This window comes from Echiichthys vipera, assembly GCF_963691815.1.
Source record: "Echiichthys vipera genome assembly, chromosome: 5".
In the NCBI taxonomy this organism is placed as follows: Eukaryota; Metazoa; Chordata; class Actinopteri; order Perciformes; family Trachinidae; genus Echiichthys; species Echiichthys vipera.
Window position 1 is genome coordinate 16797082 of NC_139830.1, and position 18779 is coordinate 16815860.

At 41.6% G+C, this 18779-nt stretch overlaps 1 protein-coding gene across 2 annotated transcripts in view; it reads right to left on the bottom strand.

The window, feature by feature from the left end:
• The window catches only part of rsrc1 (arginine/serine-rich coiled-coil 1), a 121564-nt gene that overhangs the window by 68029 nt on the left and 34756 nt on the right, over window positions 1-18779 (bottom strand). For both annotated transcript variants that reach the window (XM_083914327.1, XM_083914326.1), the window contains exon 5: window positions 7670-7706. In XM_083914327.1, the coding sequence (XP_083770453.1) occupies window positions 7670-7706 (37 nt within the window). The remainder of the gene's footprint in view (window positions 1-7669; window positions 7707-18779) is intronic.

The window sequence follows — 18779 nt, forward strand, 5'->3', positions numbered from 1 at the left end:
ATTTCAGTTTTATATGCCCATGGTTTGAGATTATCCGTCTCTTGTGCCCTGCAGCTGAAACACTGGAGGACCCCTTTCTGAATACCTGCATATGAGTTTATGAAATCTAGTTCTGCATGTATTGCATAGGTATTACTATCAAGTCAAAACATACAACATGGGCAAGGTGTTTCCCCTCTCTCTTTCTCAGGGTGCCTTTTTTTTTAATAAACATCCTGCTTTTCAAGTAGCTGTCATAAAAGAATCTACTAATATTGGGATATTATTGACACCCACACCGGCTTGACTCTAGCTTACTCTTGCAGATGTGACAGGAAGTCCTGTATGCTCACGGTAGGCCTCCAGCTTGTTCCCTTACCTCACCACGGTGACGACAGACACACTGAGACACGCTTAGCTGAGCCTAAGTGCCCAGCGTCTGTCCCATTAGTCAAAAATAAGCACGTCCCATTAGAAAAATAAATAACCCTCACTCGGCTTGGTAAAAACAATGCTACACTGTGTATAATGAGGTACCACATGCAGGAAATTTCATCTATTTGTAGTCATGCTCTGGTCAAAGGCCCTATTATTATCTGGCCTGGGGCCGACCAGACCAAGCAAAGTATGGTGGGTCAGCAGATGGAAAAATGCCTGTTAGAGGGGCAAAACAAAGGTCAGATAGGCTGTCTCTGGACAAATTTTAGTCAGACATTCAGGCCACTATCTCACCAAATGATCCGTCGTACCAAAAACAGAAGAATGTATTTATGACAATAGAAATAAAAGTATGGTTGAAACCAGCATACATCAACACTCATGCAGGCAGAGAAGCAACACTTGTGGTTTTGTGGATTTTAGTCATCCTCTGCAGACATAATATGTCAATCTGTTCATTTACATATAATAATTAATTCATTATCAATCTATGATATGTTCAGTTCAGGCTCAGGTGAGACATGAACAAAACTGAGGAAGTGAGGAGAGGACCAAAGAGAGAGGGCGGGACAAGAGAATAATGATAGATACTGTAGGTCAGAGAATCAGAGCGAAGCACTGCTGGTCTTCTTGATGATTAGTTGAGCTCCGGAATCGGCAGACACAGTAAACCATCATCTCTCAGGCACCTCCGTGGAGCTCATCTTATCTACACTACAACTCCAGAACATTAGATGTTTATGCGTACAAAAAGAGGAAATAAAGATAATGATACTTTTAAAAATTATTCTAATACTATTAAAGTTATATGAATATAACTGTTTAACTGAAACATATAACTGAACGGATTATCTATTATAGACCTATATTCAAATATGATAGAAAATATATAGGTGGTGTATTTTATTATTTTAGCTATGAGAGCTATGTGAGGTTAGCAACAACATACAGTATCAATATACTGCTCCTAATTATTCACAGTCCTATAATCCTAAAAGTTAATTTCCACTGAAAATAAGGAAAGTAGATACTCAATAACAGAAACGCTTTTGTCTCATTTTAATCATCAACTTTGACATACTTAAGCACATATCACTGAAGATTAATAGGTGAGATAATGGGAGTTATCTAAATGCTGAAACAAGACAAATTACATGCAATCTCTCAACAATATTGTATTCCCATTGTTAGCATGAAGTTCAAAAAATCCAATGGGACAGATTAGTAACTGATCTGTGAAGCAAGTTTACCAATGAGCCAGCCTCCCAAAAACCTTTAAGGAAGCTCACCCCTGCTGTAGAAGTTTGTGATTACTTTTCGTTCTTCTGAAACTAGTGTTTGAAACAAAGTCTTACAGAACTAAATGCTCAAGGTCAGAATATAAACTGCAGCATTGTAAACATAGTGAATGGTTAATACACAGTAATGAAGCCAGAGAAAGCCAACAAACCTCTGGATTAAAACAGAGTTTGGGACATTTGTCACACATTATCCCATCTTTCCTGCTCCCTATATCGTACCTAAAAAGTAAATAATCTGAATGAATGCATAAATGAATGAACACATTAATGACATGTGGGTTTGAGTAAACTCACCTGAGAGTTTCAAATATCTCCAAAACAATATCTTGAGGCTATCTACCGTAACATTAATCTTAATTGCACCATTGTTACCATTATTATCTGTCAATAAACAGTCTCAATATACACTCCCTCTAACTCTCTTTATGCTGAGTTGATAAGCTCAATATTCATCTCATTATATCTTTAAAGTCTTCATCTGTTTCCATTTTCCTTCATTTGTTGCTTTCCGCTCGGGCTTCCTCCTCATCTCTTCTTCCTTTTACGTCTCCCTCCCATTCCCCCCAAACAAACACACAGATATACTGTATCCCATACCCAAAAGAGGACAGGGGAAAACAGAGCCCCTAGAAAATGCAATATTTCTGTTTTTAATATCGAGGTCTATAAGATCAGGGCAGAGATGGGTTCCATGGCAATATGTTTATTTATATATTTTATGAGGAGGAAAAAAAAATCTGCCTATCAGTGTATGTATTTGGGGGGCCTGGGCCACTGTATCTGAGCTCATCTTATATGAAAAATAATGTTGTGTATGGCTATACTTTTATATATAATGGCAATATGGGATCAGGGCTCTTTTACAATGTGCCATACTTCAGGCTAGGGCTAACAGCATTTTATGGCCCGCCAGCAGTTCATCTTCATGTCTCAGGCAGGCAGGAGCACTGCATAATAATGTCGTTTCCTGCCCCCAAATGCTATTTCACAGGCTGGGGCTCATTTCTCAAACTTCACCACTTTTACAATTTCCCAAACTTTTATTCCCGTCATTATTACCAACAAGATTTCATTACGTATTTAGAATGTAAACAAGTCTGAGTAATGACACTCCGCAGTCTCCCTGGAATCATTCCCGCTGATGGCTCTGCTGCTATCTCAGGCGCGTGTTTTCATACACATGCACATGCAGAGAAATACACAAAACCTCATGCATTGCAGTTCGCCCACATACAACCATACAAACATCACACATACATACATAAACTGCCCCAGCCGAAATCCAACTCAAAGGCAGTAATTTACTACCCCACATGCATGTGTGTGCATGCGCATGCATGTATGTGTTCCTGATAAAAGGGGGAGGCGGTGGGGGTTACATGGAGAGGGGGGGGGAAATTTTATACTCAACTCACATAAATCATGTAGAAGAAAAATGAGCAAATGTGCAGGCTAACTCATCTTCTTCCCATCCGGAGAAAATGAAATTCACTGGAATACCTATCAAAACTGCAATCATCCAGAGATAATATCTTCTTTGGTCTATCTGCACTTTCCGATTTAATTTCCTCCATGCCCTTGACATCCAGCGATACCATTAAGATGAAGCACATACAGTAAGGGAGTAGTTCTCACGTTTTGATATATGAGATCTCCGCGCTTAATGTAATATCATCATTTGAAAATTAATGCAATCTTTCTTTTGTTTGGGGTGGGGTGGGGGGGGTATTTTTGGAAACACTCAAGAAGAGAGCCACGGCAACAAGACAGGCAACAACGAGAGCAAGACAGTGATGGGGACACATGAAAAGGAGAGAGGGAAAAAAATGGATATGCGAGAAAGGAGGGAAAGACGGGGAGGGATACTTTGTATTTTGTGGAGCTCCCCCTCCTTTCCCCCACCGTGCCAGAATGACATGCAATTACGTCTTGGCCTGCCCCATGTCAGAGGTCACTCAAATTACTCCATCATTTAGCCGCGCCGTCGAGATGAGAGAGAGAAAGAGACAACCCCACCCCCTCCACACTCTCCCAACCCCCGCCGCCACATCAAATATCATGAAATCATTAGTGTAATAAGCATGGAAATCTGTTTGCAGATTATCAACACCCCCCGCCTACCCTTTCCCCTCCTTTATCTGCACAGTATCTCTCTCTGAGCTGTTTCACCTCTTTATCCTATACAATCACATTAGAGAGGAAGAAAGACAGACAGAAAAAGAAATAGCAAGAAAGAGGAAGAGATACAGCGAGAGATAAAGACAAAGTGTTTAATGAGACAATTAGAGATGCAGAATATAGAAAAGAAATAATATAATATATCAATACATTATGCACAATAATAAATCATTCTGAGCTCTGAACTCTCCTCAACTTGTATTTTAAACTAAGACGACTCAAAGCCAACTGAGTGCAGTGAGGCCAGGTTTGTCACATTTTCGATGTAACTGAGTAGTACTGAACACAGCTGCTGCTGCATATCTGTCAGTAGTCCAACAAGGCTATTTACCTCAGTAAACTCTTCAACTCGCCAAGGGACACTGCGGCGACACCGGCCATTCCTGAAGACAGCCCTCTGTACAGCCGTCTGGTGAGCCCTTGTTTCTATGCTACCTTTTTGGATAAAACAAATACACCTCCAGTGGCAAATTACTGATCGACTACATTTTAATACAATTTAATTCTGAAACCTAAAGTAGCATTTCCCCTCAAAAACGAGATCACAAGGAGTTTGCCAAAATTACTGAATCCAGTTGGTGTAACTGCCAGTTATATGCAAACAATTCCACTTAAATAATTTGTCTGTTATTAACACAGTTAAAGTTCTCCAATGACAACACAGATGTGTCATTTCAGTTTTCTGTGAATCGTGACCTCAATTGAAGCTGCAACCCTGAAGTGTCCTGTAAACCAGCCTTTCCTGCTCTTCGCTCACATGTTCAATTCAAACTCACATCCCGGGACCGATCTCCCTATCTTCTTCCTCTGCCCCTCTTCTAGCATTTCCCGGGCAGTGTGTGTGGTAGAACGATGGGTACAGCTGCTGATTGAGCCGGTAATCCTTATGAGGCTGATTCCTTATGTATCGATTGAGCTTCTGGCTTTCTTCTGCCTTGCTCTTAGAAGCTGTGCATCTGGACTGATTAGCTGCTGTAGGCCACCTCTTTCACTATCGCTCCATTTCTCCCAGAGCAAGGATTCATCCAACTCAAACGTGTGTGTGTGTGTGTGTGTGTGTGTGTGTGTGTGTGTGTGTGTGTGTGTGTGTGTGTGTGTGTGTGTGTGTGTGTGTGTGCGCGTGCGCGCGTGTGTGCGTTTGTGTTTGCGCTCACTTGCTTATGTATGTGTGTGTACAAAACCAGAAACTTAATGCAGAGCACTGGGAGCAATTAACTTTAGTCTTTTTCTCTGCATTGATACTGATTGCGTTCAGTCAATCTGCTGCAATACGAAAACAAAACAAACATGAACAATAAAACAAACCTCAGACCACATAAATCCTAATTGCCCACCTAATTACTGCACCAGTCATTCACTCATACTGTTAACTTAACAGAAGCAGGCAACGCTAGTATTCATCATGAAAAATCAAGTGCATGAAGATTTTTGAACAGAGGCTTGATCGTCACATCAGTGTTTACAATAAATGTTTTTATTTGCTATGAGTAAACAACGGAAACAGTTTCTAACAACTATTGCAAATAATTAAATATTAGGAAGAATACATTCTTTGATAGAGACCAGGTCCAACATAGCTGCTAAAAAGGATGATATGACTTGAGCTTGGTGACACCATGATAAGTGTCAATATGTTTGATGCACTAATCTTAAGAGCAGTACATCAACAGTAAGTCATAAATGCCTGTTTAGAAACCTACAGGGATATATGTGTGAGGTACACAGGAAAAAAGCATTTCGAACAGCCCTGCAACTCTACCTCAGAGGGAGACGAGCTCCATTATTTACAGTTCTCTGTCCCGAATCGTAATCAGAGTCTTGCACTCCCCAGGCAGCTGACTACTGGGGTGCAATCTCCCCATAAGCATAAACACCCCCATAAATTCAAACACTCAGTATTCAGGTATTCAAATTTCCAAAGACATATATACAGAAAAATGCACTGGTAAACATACTAATGTGTATTTGTGTAACTGTGTAATGTTAACTCTGAGCTGATCCCGATAAAGACTAAGAATCAAATGCAAACATGTTGTCATCTGTTCCTATAGGTCCACTTAGTGCAAAAACTATTCAAAAACACACATGCAAACTAGCAGCACTAACCCCTGCCAAGAAACATTTACACACATACACTCACATGTGAAATGCCAATCCTGGCTAGGGCATGACTGTGTGAAAGACAATCTAGTTTATATTCCTTAACAGTACTTCTGTTTTGTAAAACTTCAGCGGATAACTGAAAAATGATATGATACAGAGATATACTTAGATGAACTTTGACCAGATAAAAGTGTAAAAACATGCGCTGCACTATATACTGACGCAGTATGACTTCCTCCACTTGTCTGTTAGAGACAGACTCATCTCAAAACGCACTACCTAATGTTCGCCAAGATGTAACTGCCAATACACATATTGATTAATGCTGTTTATGCATGTAATCCTCTCTTGAATAATTCACTCCCCCTTTTATGGAGTGCCACATCCATCACACCTCCAGACCCACCTATAGACATCTCCAAAGCCAAACTAGACCATCGGTTTATTGTACACTATATTTAATGTCCATAATTTTATTTAAGTGTCTGAACTCTGAGTTAGGATTCTTTGCATTAGTGCCCTCACAAATTCCTACAGTGAGAGAAAAACAGTAGGGAGGAGTGAATTAGTGAAGGAGGGAGTGGTTTTGAAGAGAACCAAAGTGACCATTGTACCCAACAGAATTATACAAGTAAAGTTCCTCCACTCTTGTTCCCACTTCAATCTGAGTTCTTGTCAGAGTCATTAATAACATTAAGGAACAGTTCTGCAACTGAGCCTGATGATGTTGAAATCTGAGGCCAGCTTTATCTCACCTTCCGTTCGCACAAGTGGAGAGTTATTGCAAACTGTTTGAATTTCGAGGTCAGTCATTTGTGTGGCATATTCAGGGTCATTTGCGTAGCTCGTGAAGGGGTGGGCGAGCGAGGGGAGGGGGGTTCATTTGTGTAAGGTGCTGGGAGCTGCAGCTTTAGTATGCAGGGAGGCGAGGGAGGGAGGGCATGTGACATCCGCAGAGAGCCGGGACCCTCGCTGACCCCTGTCTATAATTCATCCCCTGGATATGGGGCACGTCAAACCTCGGATCTTCCCCACCCAAAAAGAGGAGAGAGAACCTTTTCACTTTGTTGCACGGCACTCTGACCCCGTATTAAAGCGGGTAGCAAGAGAAACGCGGGGAAACGTTGGCCATTAAATTTTCAGGGCTGTCCCGGGAGAGCGTTTCCACAAGGCCCCCGATTTATGGACAGGAGAAGACTGAGGAAAGGCCCCATGCTGACAGAAGGAGGGAGAAGGAGAAGGAGAGAGGAAGGGTGTGTCTCTGAAAAGAAAAATTATATTCTTCTTCCATACATCTATGTGCAAATAGGTACACGTGCAAAAATCCAAAAAATATTCACAACTAAAAGAATACAATGAGGGAGAACTGAGTGGACAACTTGTTTGTGCATTTGTGCAGAATTGGGGATAAATCTAATGCTAATATAAAAGCTGGAACAGGCCATAGGGGGGACACTAACCTGCCTCTATCCCTGTTTTCTCTGTCTTTATCTCACTGCCTGTTAGCTGCAGGTATTCAGCTGCAATTCCGGAGGTTAAATTAGGAATGCAGGTATCAAAGTCTCTGTGTGTGTGTGTGTGTGTGTGTGTGTGTGTGTGTGTGTGTGTGTGTGTGTGTGTGTGTGTGCGCAGGGGGAGGGGGCAAGAGGGGGGTGTTGAATATAACTTACCAGATGTTCTAATCTGCCTTTGATGTTCATGGCGTCCCTGCAACACAACAACATATTCCCCCACTGTAAATAAAGCGTAGACACAAAACATCATTTAATTAATAAAAAAAATAAAAAAGAACCACTGACAAGATTCACACACACAAACTTGCACAAGAGAGACAGAAGAACAAACTCTATTCAAGTGTGCTTGAATTAACATTTCTGATCCAATTTCTGACTATCTTAACAATACCTGACCGTGGCTGATTTTGATTAGCTGGAATAAGGGCTGCAACTTACGGTCATTTTCATTATTAATTAATTAATATAGCCGTTATTTTGATTTTCATTTTTTAAAAGTTTGATTCATTGTTTGGTCACATTTCTGCTTGAAAAAAATCTTGAACAATTAATCAAGTTGCTGATTACTTTCCCGTTGATCAACTAGTTGATACTTCGTCTAATTGTTTAGTTGAATTACAGTCAGCAATGTTGACATCATCTCATCGTCTCCTTTCACTTATGAGCAGGATGGAAATGGTTGTGCAAGAAACTGATCTTGATGACATTGAAAAGGTTTTTGTTAATCAAAAGGAAAAAAAGATAAAGTATTATTCTAATTGTAACCTTTCAGACTGGAGTGCTGTGTGTGTTTGTGTCCACACCAGAAAGAGGTTAGCTAATATCGCTGCCTCACTGTTGGCAGTCATAAAAATAATTTCCAAGTACAGAGGAAGAACTCTGAGCTTATTATCTGTGAATTAATAAAAAAATGTGTCTATAATTATCAGGGTAGCAACAGCAGAATGGTGAGCCGAGGAAGTGGAAAGAGGGGGGGCAGTCCGTTTTAAAAAGAGCAAATTGGCAGTAAATAATAGATGCGATTTTGGCACATTTCAAATTTGCAGCAGCGGAAATCAACAGATCAAGAGAACACAAACAGCCTCCGTCCCCGATCCCTGCAACCCCCCCCCCCCCCCCCCCCCCCCCCCCCCTACCACCCACCACCCCAACTCTGGCCCCCATTACTGACAACTCCACCCTGGCCGTGGCGTTTTACTGTGTGTGTGTGTGTGTGTGTGTGTGTGTGTGTGTGTGTGTGTATGTGTGTGTGTGTGTGTGTGTGTGTGTGTGTGTGTGTGTGTGTGTGTGTGTGTGTGTGTGTGTGTGTATGTGTGTGTGTGTGTGTGTGTGTGTGTGTGTGTTTGTATGTGTGCTGAGAGGGAGGAAAGCTTATCGACAGGCTTCAGTTGCTAATGCAGCCAGCAACATCACAGTGTAAATCTACACCATCTCTAAAATTACATACTGTCTAATCCATCCCACCCTCCGCCACCCCAACTCTCCCTCCCTTCCTTCCTCCATCCATCCATCCATCAGGCCAAGTCCCATACCAAGTGAGACGTCCAACCTGAGCCATTACCACATCGAAATTTCTAAATAATGGTATGAAGGAATGACATAACTAACAAAAGTATGAATAAACTGGACAAGAAGTCATGAAGAAAGGATGTTTGCTTGTTTATTCTGTGCTCCGTCAATGAGCCACATGCAGACAAGTCAACCACTTAAGGCAAACTTCATCTAGCTGTAATTACATTACATTCTGACAAACACCCCGCCACATTCATTATACATGACGGGCGCCCAGCAACCAGACAGCAAGACATTTGTTACCGTGGTGACAGTGTGTGTAATCCGCTAATGAAGCGCAATTAGTGAGAAACAATCTAACACAGGGGAGAAGCAGCGCTCAGTCCCTCCTCCACTCATCCCCCCCTCCCCTCGCACTCCTATTTATAATCACAACTTTTTTTATTCCCCTCGTCTTTTATTTTTGTGATCCAACCTTTATTAAGCTCTTCACTTGGATTTAATCTCCCACTCTGTCATCTGTTGTCTTGACTTCATCAAGGGCAAGCGCTGTCCGCCACTGGGCTGACATTAGACGCAGCGGACACACATACACACACACACACCCTTTTACATCCTCATCTCTCTTTTCAAAACATCATATAATCTGCTGAGGTCTTCAGGGATACAGCTTTCCTTTTCTCCTTATCTCCCTCCCTCCCTCCGTTCTCTGTGCCTTCAACGCAGAGGCAGCATCGATTTCTGAATTACGCCACAATATTAAATAATTAATATACTTGCCATGATTGATGTTTTGCATTAGGCCAATATTAGGTTATCAATCAAAATCCACTTGGTTTAATGTAATAATATTGAAAATGTGTCAGTGCCTGTTCATCCAATTTGTAGTGGAGGCAAGCCAGATAGTAATGGTGGTGTAGCACAAGGCCTCAGAGACACTGTGGCCTGCTTACTACAACCATAGAGGCACATTACAGCCCTGGCACACAGCGGGAGGGAGGGAGGGGAGTGATGTGGGAGAGATGAAGGGAAGACATAGAAAGACAGGAATAAGGAAGACAGACAGTGATTCTTGATAAGCTGTGACAGGCTTGGCATGCTGAGAAGGCGTGGCAGTCACATCATGTTTTTCAGTTTGCGCTCAATCAAGAAACCGAACTTGTGGCACATAAAAAAACGTACGTGTATATACATATTAATTTACATATACAGCCTAAACACCTATTTTCTCTACAGTATGACAATAAGTATTAATGTGTCAATGGTTATCCATAATTATTAAATAATTGTGTGGAGATAATTGGGCACTGCTAGCTCAGGTGTTAGAGCAGGTTGTTAGGGTTAATGGTACAATCCTTTCTCCACGTTAACTAGCACATACAGTATGTTCTGCTCATGTGTGCATTCAAAAAGCAAAACCGGAAGATGACCGATTCAAGACGCTAGTTAGCAAATTAACAGCGTAGTCTGATGTTAAATGATATTTACTTTGAGCTAGCGAACAATAACAGAAAAACAATAATTATGAGTCACTTCTGCTCACAGCCTCTTGACTTTAGCCATTTATTTTCTTTCCTCACTTCCGTTTCTATACCTCTGCACTGATTTGCTTAAACTGAACTGTTCATTACCGAGAGAAATACTCTCACAGACAGGCTCTGCTGCTATCCCAAAATCCTGGATCAGCCAAAAAATCACTGACAAAGGCCGACTAGTGGCAAAAGTGCAGGGCACACCAAAAAAAACAGCGCGACGGACGCGCACCATCAGCCCAACTTTGACCGACGGTCAACGGTCTGCCAGTCTGTCAGGGCCTTTATAGTAGGAAAAGCACTAATGTTACTAATACCAATATAGTGTGTAAGTGTAGCCATTCAGCCAGCCTTCATTTTATCATTTACACCCAGGCTTTTTCTACCGTCACATGAAAAAAGTCTATAAGGGGGAACAAGTAATTGATGTTCTGAGTCCGTAGTGTAGTATCCAAGATATACACACGGCTGCATTTCAAATGCTCGATCAAAAGATATTATGGTGAGCACTGATCTTGGACCTGAGATCTATGAAGTGGCAAAAACACTCTTTGCCAGGAAAGTTATGGTGCATTCCATTAACCTTGGAAGTCGGAAAGTCTGAACTGGGGATGACGTCACACCCAAGTTGACTGCGTTCTTGTTCCAAAGTAGGAAAACCATTTTATTTAACGGGTTAGCCAAGTTAGTCATTGTTAGTAATACCAGCTGATAATGCATTATGCTGTATTTTGTCGACAGATAGAAAATGAACTATACTGTGTGTAAGATTATCCAATTAGACACAAATAAGTATGAATTAACAGTAAACGCCATGTAAACACCGTAACCAGGGTATATTTAGTGTTTTCCTACCCCGATTAACAGACCTAGATAACTCCTTCAGAACCCTGACTATTCGTGCATGTAAAGAGCCTTCCCCGATTTCGATCGGGTTACTCGTCTGTGCACGCTCTGTGGGTTAAAACTGCCCCTCCCCATTGAACAGCGGTACAGCGAAACTTCTACCTGGAAATAGAATAGATCAGGAAGCAATGGGCAACTTGAAAAAAAACAACATTAACACGAGCGTTACCTTTAAACCGAGGGAGGACTTCGCAATGGCAAGTCACATCACTACCAAGAAGACCCATTTTCAGTCGTAATTCTGTCAAAAAGTTCCCCAATTTTCCCCCAACTTTCAAAGTTGTTGTGATTTTGACAAAGGTCACCTGTAAGAAAAAGCCATATTCCGATCAGCTGTATGTTGGCAGAGCGTCACGTACTGTACCGGAGGTCGAGTTACTCAGGTCATTTTCCCATTCTCCCACGTGCATGTAACGGGGGACTACCATAATCCGATTATTTCCTTATTTTCGTTGCATCATTAAATCTTTGGGAACTTGCAGTATTTTGTGGGCAGACTACATGTCTTTTCCTTTTAAAAATAGATACAAGCCAGAAAGACAGAGAGCAGGACAAAGAATGGCAAGTGAGAGAGGGAGGGGTAAGAGACAGAGAGAGAAATGTACTGTTGTTCCAGGAAATAGTAATCAGTCTTCTGAGGTCAATTACGTAAAACTAGACAAACAAGTGTGAGTGTTAAAATGAACCCGGGCAAGGTCAATGTAGCCAATTTAACATGGTCACTAGATCCATCACAGTCTTCACTTTTCTGCTTTCTCCTTCCAGCTCTCTTTTCTCCAACGCCTCACCTTCTTTTAATCCACTCCTTTAATCTCATTCTTGTTCCCTTTAACATCTCACCCGCACATTCTTTCAGCCTCTATCACTCTCAGTTCAAGTTCTGTTTCACTGTGTCCAAACCATTTTCTGTCTCCTGCACGCTAAAGAGGAGCTTTAAGCTGTTGCCTCATCTTACCTCATCTCCTTCTGTGTCTCTCCTCACCTGTCATTTTGCCCTCTCCCAATCACCTGCCTGCCTCTCTCCTCTCTCTTTTACCCTCCCAAACCCCAGCGCCCCTTCTAGCAGACAATTAATTACAGAGCCCGTGCCAGATGATTGTCATTTGTGGTCAAGTTTCTAATAATTGCATTGAGTCTTCAGGTTTTTCTAAGATGCCCCCCACTTCTTTTCCTCACCCTTTTCTTTGTCTTTCTTTAAACCCTCCTCCTCATCCTCCGCTCCCCCTCCACCCCTTGACACAGCGGAGATAAATATCTTCAGTCAGTCAATCGAAGCGACAGAGGGACTTAAAATGCAGAGGCAGTCATTTGATTTCCAGCTAACAGAGCTACCCATTAGCCCAGCACTCATCAGCCATGCATTACCTCTCAGGCCTGCTGTCCTGTTTGGAAGCATTAACCCTTTCACAGTCCACTACTGGCCAGGTTTACCACGTAAGGTCAGACATGCTTCACTCTCTTCCGCTGGCCGTATTAACCCCTTTAACTGTTGCCTATTTGTGACAGGTAGTAGTAGGTTACCCAGGTGCTATACTGTAGGTAACCTAGCTGTTAAATCTAAATTGCTGCACCTGTTCATATCATAATTAGCCAGTTTGTTAATTGCCCTCTAAAGCATATATCAAGTGATCTTGGGTCATTTTTACATATATTTTGGCGCCTATGTTTAGAACAATTTCAGTTAGGGTTATAATGTTGCTTAGTAAATGTAAAGGTCCAGTGCTTGCCTGCGAATGTTCATACTGGTGTTGTGCACGTCCCTGCCAGATTGGCTCACCATTTACAGTCAAGAGTTTTTATTTATTTGTGAAAGAAAAACGAAAGAGTGGATCTGACACGCTGCCTTGTCAAGTTTGAAAGGAATAAAGTTGAATCAGACAACAAAGCTTCCATGTTGATTTTGTATAATCCTCATGCATGTATTTACTTCACTTTATCGCCACAACACTATTTGCATTCTGTGTTAAAGTACTCGTGACAACAACAGTTCAAAAAAATATACTTAAGTGAGAATTAATCACACAATTAAAAGAGTGTAAAGGCCTTTAATAATCATAAACAGAATTGAACCAGGAGGTCTTCAACTGAACTTTAAGAGACATTTAAAGCATCTACCCTAAAAAATCCTAACTCTATTAAACCCTTCAATAGGATATCATTATCATTTAAAGACAGTTGAGGAACAGTCCTTTATTTTAATAAGTAAGAGTCCAGAGTTAATGTTTTACTGGGGAAAGATTACAAAGCTATGACCATGTTGTAAGCACTACTCGGGTGGCAGCTCTCTTTTTCTGCAGCTTTTAGCATTTAGGCCTACAACAGTCTCTCAGCCCTCAACCTGAGATCAGAGATAGTGAGCGAAGGGAAGACAGGACACTATAATGCTATGAAAGAGACATCATTCATAAGTGTGTGTGCATGTGTGTGTGTGCACTCCCATTTGCCACAGTTGCATGCCTTGTCAAGCGTGTCATTGAGCATTCATATGTTGTTTGACTGCTGATAGAATGGCAGGCATATTTATTAAAGAGTCAATGTGATGGGGACACTAGAGCAAGCATACTCACACACAGAAATAGAACACACAATGCACCAATACACAGTCCACATCAGTGACATCTGCCTGTTTAACTAATAGAAGGTAAAAGCTTGATATTAAGCAGTCCGGGGACCGACACACATGCACGCGAACGCACACGCACACGCACACGCACACACACACACACACACACACAAACACACACACCCACACACACACACACAATAATACCGGGAGCTCAGCTTTCCCCCAGGCCTGATTGTCATCTCCATAGCTCCTTTTTAACAGGACTGCCAATTGAAATTGAAATTGTATTCTTGTGTGTGTACTATCAGAGCTACCTCTCAGGGTTTTATACAGCTAAGAGGAGGGCTGGGGGGGAGACACACACAGGCACACACACTCACAGGAAGGGATAATGCAGGGGTAAGTCAGGGGCTGTCACTCTTCCATGCAGAACACACAAGAGGGAACAAAACACAGACTTATGTTTTATGCTTTCTATGTAATTCGGCACGCACACACACACTCACACACGCACGCATATATTCACGGGTACACAGGGTGCCCCCCCTCCCTCCCAATGGAGAGGGCTCTACTTTAGCATAATCCCAAAATGGTGGAGAAAAGCAGTCCATTAAAAGTGGGGCTAACAAATTCAGCACTTTATGTTTCTCTGAAGGGAGGGTTAAGTGCAGTCAATAAAAAAGTTTTTTTTTAAAAAGGGAGGAAGAAGAAAGGAAGAAGCCAATTTATGGCTGGCTTTTCTGCCCTATGATAAACACTCACACATACACACACCTGTTCATGTGGCCCATATCTGACACCTGGTCATGGACACTTGAGAGAGCAAAAAACACATTTGAAGCAGGAATTTAAGGCTACATTTCTTGGAAATATGCAAGATTTGTATCACTTTAACAGACAAGAGTCTGTCTAATGTTTATTTAATATCATCAACATTTAAATTACAAAAACAGGTGTACTGTCACTCTGCACCAGAGACTAAAATGTAGTAAGTAAACCTGTGAATCCACAGGCCGACATTAGCTTATTACAGATATATCTGTAACTGTGTATATGCCAGCTGCTAAGAAGAAAATACAGGACAGAAATGCCAAACTAGGTTTGAGGTAATTCAGAAACAGTGTCACCATTACATAATTTGTCACCAGAGACCAGTCACAAGTTTATTTCCACACTTTATATGTCCTGCTCAAACTCCCAAATATCAGCTTCAAACATCCAGCGCTGGATTGCAGAATTAGGCAAAATTTTAAATTAAAATTTTACAACACACCAATCTGAATCTTGTGTGAAACCGTGTCATCAACCATTTTATCTGCCGCATTTTGAATATGGAAGAAAAAAAATAGGCATATGGGGCCTTGTGCTTGTGCTTAGGACCTGGCACACATTTTGATATTGAAGAAATGAATCACGCATGAGTAGGTTATGGTTGAGGAACTATCTTTAACTAATTTAGAGCCAACCAACACCCAGATCCATTCACACATGTATTTTAACACGCATATAACATCATAGACAGAGCGTATCTCCCTAAAGACCTCCCATATCTCTCTCTATAGCCTATACACACCTACTCAGTGCTGAAGGGAATTGAATGCCGGGGCCAAGTTTTAAAGTAAATTGACTTCTTTTTAGAGTGTTACATAGAGGGAGAGCAGGACAAAGACAGAGAGAGAAAAAGCAAAAGAGAGACACGGAGAGCAATCAATTTCCCCGCGGTTTCTTCAATAGCCGATGGTCCTTTTCATACCTCCCAATTAGAACCTTTCCTAATCAGAGAAATACCTCTCCATTATTGAGAGGGAGACAATGACACTCCCCAACATTTCCGCCTGCTCCAAAACTCTTTAGATTGCTGTACTGGTACACAAAGAATAAAGCAATGGGCTGTACGGCAGGGGGGACGCTTGTGTTAAAATCACATGTGGAAATCTTTTGGCTCTCCTCGCGGCCCCAGAAAAACTGATGGGGAACAATGGCAGCCCGGCACAGCATCTGTCATGGCACAATATAAAAAGATGATCTTGGCACCAAATGGACAAAAAAAAAAGAAAAAGAACGAGGGAGAGGGAGGGAGACGGGAAAATGGAGGGGAGGGGAGGGGAGGCGGAGGGCCAGGCGAGAGGTAATTCATTTGCAAATCAGGCCCTGGCGCTCAGGTCTATTTCAAGCTGCCAGTGGGTGCCAGGAGTTAACAAGGTAATCAGTTTCAATCCTGCCCTTCAATTGTACATCACACCCTCATCCAGAGAATACCCAGGCCTTTCTATAGGGGCAGAGGGGGGAAATAGCAATCTGGCTGCCGGCTGGCTGGATACACAATACACACACCTGAAGACAAGTGTGTACATGTATACAGGCACCCACGCATTTACACACACACCTATATAAACAGTTTATTAATAGCCATGTATCTGCAACATGTCCTTACAAGCCCAAGAACTCAATTTTGGTAATTGTTTAAGTCATTCAAGGCAATTAATCAGGCAAAAACACCAACTATTTGTTAGTTCAACCTTCCCAAATGTGAGGATTTACTGCTTTTCTGTTGGTGAAACTAAAGTTGTCAAAAGTATCCAAGTATCGATACTAACTTCACTTGAAAAGTATTGATACTTTTCAATACGTTTGAAAACGAGATAATATCATCTTTCGATAGTATCGAAACAAATCAAAGTAATAAAAAAAGATTTTCAACCCAAGGCTGTACAGATAACAAGGGTTAAGAAAATGTGTTCAGTGACTTTTATTTCTGGAATCGCGACAACCTTAGATAGAAAAAGACAAAACATTTGAATTTGTCTCAGTGGGCTCTCAGACCGTGTCATGATATTTTTGACATCCATTAGTAAAAAAACGAATTAACAGATTAATCAATAATTAAAGCATTTTTAGTTTCAGCATGAACAAAGCACTGTGAAATATTGATTCATCACAGACCTTCTATTTATCTCCTCTTATCTTATTTTTTACTACATATATGAAGCTGTCTGTATAATTGTCTGTTTGCTTGTTCGTCCATGTGTCATATCCGCCATGTCCATACTTCAAATTGCTGCTGACCATAATGTCACAAAAAGTCCAAAATCTATAAAACGGAGTGCTTTTTCTAGCTATATAAGTTGTTACAAATGGAAAGATTTTTAGGTCAAGTTTGTCATGTTTACTGTAACTCTTTGATTTAAACCAAATAACTAAGTATAAGAGGCGTTCCTTCTTCAAAAACCTCCCCATATACACAAGTGGGATGAAGACCGTTCTGAACCTAAAATTGGTACAAGCAAAACGGCAAAAAGAAAACAGCAAGCTAAATTTGTCCTAATCCTTTCTTCCTCTCGCTGTATCCCTCTCTTTAGCTTGTGTCAGCTGTAACCGGCTGGCCGAGAGTCAGTTAGCCCCTCATCTGCATAATCAATATGACAACCTTATTTTTCTGATGCAAACAGGATTTGCTGCTGAGCTGTTTGTTGGTGTGTGTGTGTGTGTGTGTGTGTGTGTGTGTGTGTGTGTGTGTGTGTGTGTGTGTGTGTGTGTGTGTGTGTGTGTGTGAGTGCCCAGTCTGCTCCTGGCCAGCCTCAGTCATGGCCCTCTTTAGCCTTAATTAGATTAGGTGCGATTATCCCGGCTCTACCTTACAAGTGTACAGGCGGGATAAAGTGGCCACAAAGGCCAGCCTGTCACAGGGAGCGGGCTGTGGTCTGCAGGTTATCAGGGTCCAGGGAGACACACAGCGTACATTGTTATTCATATCATCTCCACACCGTTTTTTTTACTGTGCCTTTTTCACTTCTCTTCGTGCACTGATCCCCCCCCTTTCCCCATCCACCCTCCCCCCCATGTGTGTGGTGTCAAACTGGCGTAATCACTGGCCAGGGTAAGTCTCTCATTTTTTTCTCTCTTTCTGTCTGTCCGTCAGAAGACAAAACAACATGGCCCCAAGCGCTCTGCAGTCTGGCCTAGAGGGAGAGATGTCAGGAGTGTGAGTGTGAGTGTGAGTGTGAGAGTGTGTGTGTGTGTGTGTGTGTGTGTGTGTGTGTGTGTGTGTGTGTGTGTGTGTGTTTCTGTGTGTGTGTGTGTGTGTGTGTGTGTGTGTGTGTGTGTCTGTGTGTTTGTGTGTCTGTGTGTGTATAGAGAGAAAAATTCTGTAGACTTCAAGAAAAAATGGTACAAAGAAAAGTTAACCCAAGTCTCACACTATTGCAAATAGACGAACAAGCACAGCACATGCACAGGTGCTGAAGACAGAGTAGTTGCAACAGCTCACTTGCAGACACCTTGCAAACAAAATGCTACCCTGAAGACATGAATCTAAGAGTTTTTTTGGTACCGACCCATGTACGTCAATAGCACAGAGTCGAAAACTATCAAGCACCAAAAGTTGGCACTGAATGTCCGGTCATGTTCATAATCTTATTTACTTACTCTTTGATGAAACAAGTGCTGACTTAAATTAAAATGTTGGCAAGTTTATTTTATTAAGGCAAATGTCTTGTGTTTGGATGAAATTGAACCCTTAAAAAGCTTATTTTGCTAAAGGAATAAAAAGGTTTTGTAAAATAAAACACTACCGTCATTTATATTTCTGAAAGTAAGGTATCAGAAAGTATTTTATCCGTAGTGGTATCCAAAAGACCCAAATGATACCCAGCTCTAACGTTCTCAAAATAACGTTTGCTTGGAAGGAGAGACCAAGCCCCCCTCTGACCCCCCCCCCCCCCCTTCTATTTATTGGATTACTTTATTTATT